Here is a 10,880-nt window from a genome sequence, read left to right as displayed (position 1 = left end):
TCAGCACTTTCTTTGAGAACAATCTTTCATCCACTATTTCTTTGTGTCAACACATTTATCCTGCCAGTGTCATGTTTGTGACATTTTTTTGGTCATCATTCAGTTCACACATGTTGACATATGGCTCCAGTAAGGTTTACACTTGGATTAGTGCAGGTCATATTGCTCTACCCGGTTACTTGTTGGGCAAACGTCTTGAAACTATTCATATAACCTTCTGCATTTTCATCATAAGAGGGGCAGCAGCCTCCAAGAACCAAAATCCACTGCTGCTTATCCTCCTATCTTTTTGTGTCCTTGTGTCTTTAAGTCTTCCTTTTTAAGCACTGGATTTAAATAACACTTAGCAACCTGTTGCATTTTTGGTAGTAGAAGCATTGCTTTCAAAATACCAGAAGCAGTGCTCCTTTCCTTCCCCTTTGAAACCAGTTTCAGTCTCATTATGAAAATTACATTGAGTGTGTTTGTTTTTCTACTTCAAGCAAGGGTAGCTGTTTACTTTGTCAATTAAATAATTTTTGCACTAATTGAAATTAGTCGCGAACATTAACCTTACACATAGTGAGGTCGATGTAGTGTTTACACAGGTATAATCGTGAGTGCATATAAGATGTGTGAAGATTTGTTCACTTCACTAAACAATAAGTGAAGGGCATTTATATACTAGATTATCCGTGCAGATACAGACCTCTTGTGATATTTAGAGAGAAATAGTCACAACAAATATGAATTTGGGTATGTCTGCAGTGTATGAGCAAATAAAGGGTCACAGGTTTTGAAGTCAAAGAAATACAACTTTATTTAAGTGTAAACAAAAAAGCAAACAAAAAACTGCATAGGAAATGTTTAAAGTCCACAGATTACAGAGAGAGAGCAGGTGACCAATATATTATAGTCTCCTGTGCCTTATTTAGACTGAAGACCTGACATCTGCACTTCACTCAGCGTGTGCGTGTGTGTTAAAAGGGAGGGAAGGTGTGCTGGCAAACACACATACGAACAAGGTTTGACTGATAAACACACACACAGACCTGGCTGAGGAAGCGCCAGCAGCACCCATCTAAACTCAGCTGGCCACACTGGCTCTCCCTGCCTCTTGGACTGTTAGGAGGATACATTCAGTGGATTTCTGCTTAGACAACACAGATGAAGCGCACAAACACTCTACACACTCCACACACAATCAGCTGCTGGGAGAACGAGACAACGGAAACCAGAGTTTGGACAAGATGAGCTGGCTGTTGTCCCCTCAGGCCAAACAACCCTCATCTGAGAGGCTGATATCAAAGCTGGTTTATACATAAACACTGTGCTGTATGTTCCACTACATACCATATGATTCCACCTAATACTCTAAGTATTGCTGGTGATGAACATTCAGCACAAAATGTTGAGAGAAATTTAGTACTTCTTGTCTCTTGTGCCAGCAGCAGGTTGTAGCAAGTGTGCGTCAACAAGATCCCATTTAACCCCTTTCTTCACAAAAATACATTCTAAAAGGGCCAATGAGCATCGAGTGGTGAGACTTATTTGTACTATTTTGTGAACGAAAATAAAATTGGCAAAAAAAAAAGAGAGAAAACAATCAGGAAAAGTAATTAAAAGCCTTATTGTTTCTGATTTAGATTTTTTTTATAATATATGTAAATGGGACACACAAAAGAATCAGACTAGAAATGAGAGCTCATAACAGGGAAAAAGGTTACTACATCATCACTACGGGACACGTTTCAAAGAGACACCTGCAAGGCAGGGCTGCTGAAAACTACCTGAGTTTTATTTATTTTTTTCCTTTCTAAATTTTCCAACCTTTTTTCTTTCTTTCTTTAGAGTATACAATCATTTAAAGGAGGTCTACGACCTTGCACACACCAACCGGTGCAGCTTTGCTTTTTTTTTGCTTTTTTTTTTTTTTTAAATCTTAAAGCCATGAGAGGCCAGAAATAAAATGGTGGACAACAACTACAGGGGCCCTTTAAAAAACAAAAAACAAAAATGCTGAGCAGGAGTGCAGTCGACCAGTCACAAGCTCAGCAGCCATCACAAACACTTCCTGGATTGTAAGAAAGAGGAGGAAGAGGGCTAGTTGCTAGTTTGTGCTGGAGAAACCTAGCTGCTCCTCACAGAAATGTGAGGAAGCTCCATTACCAAGTCAAACAAAAAAAGACACCCCATGGATTCATCATTATTGTTAAGGTTAATCTATGCCCAGCAGGAAGCTTTTACAGCTTCAACATGTTCCAGGGCTTTGAGTGTAAAGGAGAATATGGTAATATGTTGACACATATTATGCATATATGAGGGAGAAAACTAAGCACTAATGGTCCAGGAGCATGCCAGCCTTTAGCATTCATCTGAACGCTCTGCCTCCATTGTTTCTCAGGAAAGGAGGAAGGACTGGCCAAACAGGTTGTACTCTGCAGAGCCTCTTCAGGACAGGGAATACAATCGCAAAGGTCAAAGGTTAATTCCATCCAACATAATCCTAAACACACACATACAAATCTTTGGGTATATATTTTGGTAAAAACCATCCCAATAGTCAGCTACCCACCCCATCTGAGTTTTGCAACACCTATCTGAGAGACATCGGTATAATACAAGGACTTTTAAAGCATGCAACAAAATGAAAAAAAAAAGTCTAAAATATATTTCTCCTCTTTAAGAGTGAAGACCTAAGGATCTTAAAGATAGAATTCTGCAATATTAATAAAAAACTGATGCAACATGAATGAACATTTCACAGAGTAATACTGAAAAACAAAAAAACATCTTCTGTTGGGTTCGAAGCATCCGAGGAATCAAACTGGCTCGCAATCAATGTGCTAATTGCTCTACTTAAATATAAACTCAGCCTGCTGTCACCTGTTAGGAGTAATCCTATGATGTGTTTGTTTAAACCACACAGTGAGAATGGTTGGGTTCACACTGGTCTGAAGGTCCTAAACATCCAACATCAAGTATCCTAAAACCCTCACTGAGATGGTGGTAAGTTGTGCTGAATTCGAGGTATATCTTGAGTGTTCAAAGGCAGATTTGTAAAGTTCTTAACTCTGTAAAGAGGCCACTTCCTCTTCCTGTCACCCCTTGTACACAGTAACAAAGTACAAGTGGAGTATGCATGTTAACAACATAATCATGAGGTAAAGATAAGCAGGGCCCAGCCCTCTTAAGTGCATCCAATCAGAGAGCACGATTTATTCTCAGGTGCTCTGATTTTACATTTGTATCTATGATATTATGGTCCAGTGACATTTGTCGTCGACAACAGCGTGGTCCAAATGCCAACCCTGTTTGGCACAGACCTCTCACAGATTATTTTGGCACAATGCTTTCATCTGAAATATTTGGTTTCTTGTTGATAAAAGGCAAAGATAACCAGGCAATTACAGCAGAATGAACAACCCGAAGGCTGCTCAGGGTTGGAAGATAGAGCGATGACCATAATACAAATTTAATTTCAACTCAAAATAGTACCATGATCTTTGGTCCAAGAGCTATGGGACATGTACTGAACTGTACTGTAACACAGATGATTTAAAGAATGAGGTATATCTGTTATGCATAAATATATGACAAGGTATATTTAAATACAAAAGTGAAAATGAGGTATTCAGAATGCGTAAGAAGTTGAGGTATTTGAATGTTAAAATGCACAGTAGCCATGAGTGACATGTTTGAGGTATTCATGAGGTAAAAGAGGAGGGAGGTAAAACAGGATATCTGAGCTATGACGATGGGAATCCTGGTCATGTGCAGACGGGCTGTCTCCTCAGAGGTGAGAGCCAGTCAGTAAATCTTTCAGAAGTCCCAAGATTCTTTGCTAGGCTAAGAAAGTGGCTAAAAGAACCTTAATTGTCTAGTGCTTTCCATGGGACACAGATTGAAACAAGGGCAAGGGGATTCAAAACCCCACAATGCTTTAACCACTAACAGTTAGTAACTATGACTTTCTATGGTGATTATACGGGGACACAAAGGTTAATCTGAGACGCTACTTTGAGCCTTTGGGCTGTCTAATATTTATCTGGTCTGCAGGAGGAGGGTTTCTCTTTGGTGTGGGTATCTCCTGCTTTCTACTCAGACATGTCCGCCGAGAGACAAAAGGGATCTTCTTTCAAAACCTGCCTCAGCAACAAAGGTCTTGGTCTTAGAGGATGTGAAAATACTTATGGTCAACTACCTGTGACCTACACACACTTTATGCTTCTAAGTCTAACATTGACGAGGACTCAACTGCATGGGTTTTATGAATTTTTCAGTGACAGGCAACAATGATTATTTAGGAAAATGTTTAAAAGGGGGTTTAGTTTATTTAATTGCCATATCTACAGTTGGACATTGTGCAGAAATTCTAACTTTGGTTGACTCCAATAGTTGGTCTTTAGACCTCCATCTCTAGAGGAATCGGTCTCACATGGGGAGGTTCCCCCATCTTTGAGGATTAATAAATAAGCCAGGGCTTTGTGATCACACCCTCTCATTGAACTGGACTAAATCCTCGGCCCCAGGAGCCAAAGCGGGTGGCTTTCAACCACCAGCTCAAAACAAAGAGTTGTTATTATCGGTGTCTTTCTTGTGAGGTCATTAACGTCCTCTGGACAGCCAAATTAGTTGTCTACTGAGGCTTTTGTCACACAGCATGCCTCATCAAAAAGGTGTCATTTAATTAAATGATTAAATCTCTAGATTAAGATCACTAATAGATTAAGATCTTGGAAAATCCATCTCCAAAATCCTTTGGTGGGTCCTCCAATTCTAAGGACTCGCTGCTCTCCTTGCATCCTAGATTTTCATGTTGACTAGACATGAACACTTAGTTCATCCAGTCTTACAGACAGTGAGGGGAGAGAGGGAGTACGAAAGAGCAAACACTTTGGATAAGTTTAACAGAGGGATCATTTCAGAGGGAAATGTATCTATATTTTCATCATATCATCATCAGCTCGTAAAGCTAGAGGGAGAGTCCGAAAAGCAAGGATCGTCTTAAGTCCTACCATGACCTGAGCTAATTTTAATTCTATGAAGTTTGGCATTGCTTCGGGCACTCTCTTTAGGCTATCATAACACTATGATCTTCAAAGAGAAAAGGGTTGCTGCATAAGCAAAACACTAAGTTGCCTAAAAAACGTGGAAAGGACACTATTGTACCCTTGTTTCCTCTCTGAGCAAAGCCCACGAATGAGAATAAATCATGCAGCCTCTACAGCGGTCTGAGTATTGTCTCAGCAACAACATTCAGGAGGTTCACTTTAACTCATATTTCAAATGCACAGCAAGAATTCCATTAATCCTGTGCAAATATCAACTCAACAGTCCATTCTTTTTTGTCTCTCTTAAATAACAAAGTATAGAGGTAGACTTTTCTTCTTTGTAAAACTTCACGGACTAAAACCTCTGCTCAGTTACTATGAGTACATTCATAAAGAGCTAAATGAGGTAGGTTTGGAGCAGAGGGTACAAGATTTCAAGAAAAGTGAGAAAATCCCTGAGATGGATACTTGAGGAGAGCTGCAGAGAGGATTCAGAGCAGTGGAGCCTGAGGAAGGGAAATATGGCTCTTCATTCTACTGATTATCAATTTGTAGAGGTCCCCTTTGTAATGCATACCACAGTTATTTGATTGGGAGAAGATCAATGTTAATGAAAAAAATTATCATGTTCAGTTTTAATTTCCCTTCACTTCAACCTGCTCTCAAACCTCCCCGAGCTCTCCTCCAGTTGTGTCTGTTGATTCATTCTCTCTCCTCCATTTCCTTCATCAAAAAAAAAAAAAAAAACTGCAAAAGAGCAAACAGAGGGAGAGAATAAACGTTTGTTTAGAACTTGAGGATGCGATTATTTCCAAAGTCAACGACCACAATAACGCCGTCAGGTGTCACAGCCACGCCGGAGGGGCGATCCATCTGTCCAAAGCCGCTCCCCTGTGTGCCAAATTTGCATAAGAAGTTTCCATTGGGCTCGAACACTTGGACTCGGTGGTTGCGGGAGTCGGCCACGATGATGCGGTTCTCCTGGTCCACAGCGACACCCTGGGGACGTAGAAACTGTCCATTCCCGGTGCCCTCTGAGCCCAGGAAGCGGGCTGACTGGCAGTCTGGCCGGATGACGAGCAGCCGATGGTTGTTGAAGTCTGTCACCACCAGGTGGTCTTCGTGGTTAAAAGCCACTCCTCTGGGAGAGTCAAAGTGTTTCCACAGGGCCCCCTCAAAGCCGTACTTGTTGAGGAAGGAGCCGTCAGGGGCGAAGAGCTGCACACGATGGTTCCTGGTGTCTGAGACCAGGATCTTACCCTCAGAATTGACAGCCACATCCCAGGGATAGTTGAACTGCCCATTCTTGGTACCCTTTTCCCCAAACTTCAGCAGGAACTGGCCCTCAAATGTAAACACCTGTCAGACAAAACACATGTTTCAGGGCCCAACGTGTTAACATTAGACGTACAGAGAGGTTAAACATGAGGAGCTGTGTGAATATACCAGTATGTGTATATTAGAGGCTAATATGCCTTTATAACATACACAATTTCACACTTACTTTTTTATTACAGGAGTCAAAATTACAGTAAAGAGTGACAGCAGAAATGTGTTGATTGTGCATGAGATTGTGTTCATACCTGCACACGGTGATTGTCCTTATCAGCCACAATGATTCGTCTCTGACTGTCACATGCAACCCCTGCTGGACGATCGAACTGACCAGGCCGAGAACCCAGAGAGCCAAACTTATGGTGGAAGGCACCACAAGGCTTAAATATCTGGAGAACAGAAAAACATTGCTCATCAGTTCCACTGTAGTGTTACAACATTTTATGTACCATGACCTGAACACAGAGTCGTGATCATGCTCTACCTGTATACGGTTGTTGCTCCGATCAGCCACCACCACGTATCCCTCCTTGTCCACGCTGATGCCCCAGGGACGACACAGCTGACCATCTCCCTCCCCCTCGCACCCAAACGCTGACACTTGGGAGCCCAGGGAGCCGTAGCTCCGCCCCGACTTGACGATCACCTTGAAGGGGCTGCCCTGGATGTGCTGGTTACACACCAACACTGACACAAGGTGCTCCCCCTCACACTTGGGAAGGTAGCTGACCGTGTAAGAGCCGTTCTGGTGGTCTGATACCTCCGCTGCAGACAGGTTACCATCTGTGACAGACATTACGATCGCAGACACTGCGTCCCCGCCGGACAGGCGTGGTTCACCGTCATGGTCATATCCAATCACAGTGAAGGAGGCAGGCTTGCCACGAAGTGCGCTTTTTAGACCCTCACCATGGGCTTTGGTGACCGGGGCAAATGCTCCACTGCTGATGAGGCCCATGGCCTGGACGGCTATGTACAGAGCCTGGGAAATGAATAACGGATTAAAATCGAATTGTTGAAGGACAGTAATAGCTGTCATAATGTTCAAATCTGTTAGGACATTAGGGGGTTGTTTATGATCCATGATCTAGAGTCCCAGTGCCTACCTGATCTGGAGGAGTGAACATGAAGCGGTCATCCTCTTGTGGCAGCAGCAGACCCCTCAAAGCCTTCAGCTCATGGATCTGGGTGAGCATTCGCTCCCTGGCCAGCAGCACGTCGAGGTGGCGGCCCTCATCCAGCACCTGGCTCACAGCAGCGATGGTGCTGTCCAGCTTGGTCAGACTCTGATGCAGTTTCTCCACCTGCAAGTACAGCGACTTGGCCTTCAGCTGACGGATCTTTTCCACCTGAGAGGAGACAAAACAAGAGTATAGGTTTTTTAACATCACAAAATGGGATGACATTGTTGAAACAGCACTCAAGATATCAAAGAGACAATTTGTTAATCCATGGAACAGTTTGTTTTGTGATATGGAATATAATGTACACCACTCAGCCATAACATTATGACCACCGGCCTGACAATGTCACATATTTTCAAGTTGAAAGTAAAATTAAACTGATATATGTTGAAAAAGCACTTTTAAAAACAACTCACATTAAGATAATAAATAATAAAAATATTAATTCAATGACAGAATAAAAGCACCCACAAACACAACAATACTCAGAATTATAAAACATAAAACTAATGAAGGCAGATGATGAAGCCACGACCTCATACTACATACTGTTACATCCAGGTTTGACCACAGGGGGGCAGCAATGTGCTGACATGAGGAAGCAGAGAAAGTTACAGAAGACATAAACTAACCTGATTATGCATTCTACAAAGGATTAATGGGAATTGAGGAGAGATAATGTGCTTCTTAGATCTATGATCAACAGATTATAGATAATAATGAATAATCTAAAACTCAATATTAAATTTATCTGTGTAAAACGTATTCAAAAACCCTTTGTTAAAAAATAACCAAATAATGGAAACATCCAAATTTTGTCTAAGCTCCAAACAAATTGATGGTTCTTTCTTTTATCTATACTATAAAAGAGAAGAAAAAGAGAGCAACAATTTCAGGGATATTTTTCCGATGCTGGCTTTGAGGGTGCAAAAATCAGGAGAAAAAAAACACAGAACCAAAGTTTTACCCGGGAATAAATATTCAGTTAATTATAATAAACACTGCATGAATCAACTGACTTCAACAACTATCCGTTTCTTTCATGCTTTATTCAGATGGATAAAGTTACAGTACAGGCAGTGAAGAAAAAAACATAAAAGATGGTGATAGAACCTGAGAAGCAGGGATCGGGCTCTTACTTCTAGTTACCAAACAAAAGGAGTAAAACACAATAGCCTGACTGCTTCTTTAGTTCAGAGGGACTTTTGATAGTAGGGAAGAACACTGAAAGAAACAAAAGAGTCCAAAAAAGAGAGGTCTTTTGTTAATCCGTGGCATATGTGGTGCTGCAATTTGCATCTGAGAGACTAGAGTTACACTTTATAGTCACTGAGGACAAAGACTCAAGTAAGACCCTGTGATGGGCAGATGACTAGTTTAAGTTCCTCCATTGAAAGAGCCCTCAAAGGCAGAGCTGGTATGTATAGTGTCCTTCACACGTGCACTGTACGTGTCCTGGCTGACAGAAAGAGAGAGGGGACTTGCTCTTATTTGACTTATATTACGTATAAGGTAACAACCCTACATTTAAACAATAAAATACAAATGTCACTCTTATTACAAGCTTGTAAGTCACACAAACAATTATCTCTTTTGAATTCATCTCACTGCAATGACTCCCCCTGCTTAACCTCAGTGGAGACATACAGACGTGCCATCAGAGCTTCCCTGCAGAACAGGAAGTTCTGGCGGATCTCTGTCTGGTAGGAAGTTGTTTAACTAAACATGCAAGTTTACTACACCTACCAGGAGCCGGAGCAAGCAGAACAGTGCAGGTAAATAAAGCCTGAGAAGGAAGCGCATCTACAAGTCATGTTGGAGCATCACTGAGACCTTATAAAATCTAATTCATTACATTGTAGCTCGATAACAACAACTTCATTCTGGAAGATGTGACCAGCAAATGCTTAGCATGATTATTCATTTTCTAACCAATATTTTAATTATTTTATATAGCTGTGCTCACCCTGACCAACGTTACATGTGGCAGCATGCACAGAAAAATGAGCACAGCAGGTAGCTCACACGGAGGCTAATCATTTATATTCCTGGAACATACATGTATTGTGTGTGTGGGTGTGCTGCCGTTGCCTGTAATGACTTTATCAGGTCAGGGATGAAGAGTGAGTCCTGTAGCAGTGTAAAAGGGATTAAAGGGGGAACATGAGTAAGTGAAAACCATCTTGTGACCCTTTGACCTGCGCACACACATACACACCCAAGAGCTTGAAGATCTGAGGCAGCAAGACACCGCTCAGTTTTTACGATGTCACTGAGCCCTCTCTTAGGAAAAAAGGGAGAAATAAGAGTGTATGCAGACCGGGGGGTAGTCGGCTAAATTACAGTTTTTTGTTTTTTTTTATGGCTGTGACAATAAATTTGCACATGTACATAAACGCACAACTGCACTAGCACACATTTAACTATCCAGCTTTAGCTGTTATTGACATAATGCAGATTGTGTATATGTGGGCACTTAAGAGGCTTGGCTGGTACAAAGGCATGTACTGTACGTTGTACAGTCTCTCTTTTTTATGTGTTTTATTCATTCAAGGGTTCAGGATTTGGTAGCCAGGGGTTTGGGGCCTCTGGTGAAGTTTTTTTCAACCAAAACCCAACTCATTCTCTGGGTAACCTTAAACTTAGGAGGCCCTACAGGGTTTCTGAAGTGCAGCTCAACCAACAACTCCTTAGATTTAACACGTTTAATCAACCTATACCTTGCCAGAGACGCTATAGGCTCTAGAAGAACACAGCTCCTCTTGCAGGCTGAACAAAAGCGAGTGCAGTGTGTATGGATGAGAGTGTGTGGGTGTAGCTGTGAGTCTGCATGAGGTCGAGAGGTCTTCCTTTGTACAGTGTTCTGTATGATCTGACAAAAACTAAAAATAAATATTTTATCATGAAATTCGTGGAAATGTCTTGCCATGTCTGTTGGTTTCTGGCCAGAGTTTAATGCTCACCTTCCACAGTAGTTCGCACTCTCTCTCCTCCAGCGCTTTCTTGTGTCGGAGGACAAGGGCCTTCACTTCTGTCTGCACCACCTTAGCTTTGATCTCCACCTGCTCTGCCATGGCCTGGACCTTCTCCATGCTTAGCTGGGGAAATAAATACAGGGACTTGATCTTTCTGATGTTGCACAACATTCATGCCAACTATAACTGAGTATTCTATACACGTTACAGACGTATTAAATGAAACAAACATGTAACAAACACGATGTGGAGATAATAAACAATCAGTCATCAGCCCTTAATTTGCAGAGTGACACAGCACCAGGTGGGAGGTCTAATGGCTCATACGCATCACAATGCCTGGTCCGTTTTAT

The 10,880-nt window shown here is 41.8% G+C and overlaps 1 protein-coding gene across 1 annotated transcript in view; it reads right to left on the bottom strand.

Moving 5' to 3' along the window:
* Positions 1 to 773: 773 nt before the first annotated feature.
* trim71 (tripartite motif containing 71, E3 ubiquitin protein ligase) overlaps positions 774 to 10,880 on the bottom strand; it is a 30,678-nt gene continuing 20,571 nt past the window's right edge. Inside the window, exons 4-8 of the mRNA XM_034705166.1 lie at positions 10,516 to 10,650; positions 7,475 to 7,717; positions 6,853 to 7,350; positions 6,617 to 6,757; positions 774 to 6,392 (exon numbers count right to left, since the gene is read on the bottom strand). Coding sequence (XP_034561057.1) covers positions 5,820 to 6,392; positions 6,617 to 6,757; positions 6,853 to 7,350; positions 7,475 to 7,717; positions 10,516 to 10,650 — 1,590 coding nt within the window. The 3' untranslated portion in view covers positions 774 to 5,819. The remainder of the gene's footprint in view (positions 6,393 to 6,616; positions 6,758 to 6,852; positions 7,351 to 7,474; positions 7,718 to 10,515; positions 10,651 to 10,880) is intronic.

This window comes from Notolabrus celidotus, chromosome 16 (genome assembly GCF_009762535.1).
Source record: "Notolabrus celidotus isolate fNotCel1 chromosome 16, fNotCel1.pri, whole genome shotgun sequence".
In the NCBI taxonomy this organism is placed as follows: Eukaryota; Metazoa; Chordata; class Actinopteri; order Labriformes; family Labridae; genus Notolabrus; species Notolabrus celidotus.
Note: the sequence above shows the minus strand (reverse complement) of the source record. Positions and strands in the feature narration are given on the sequence as shown.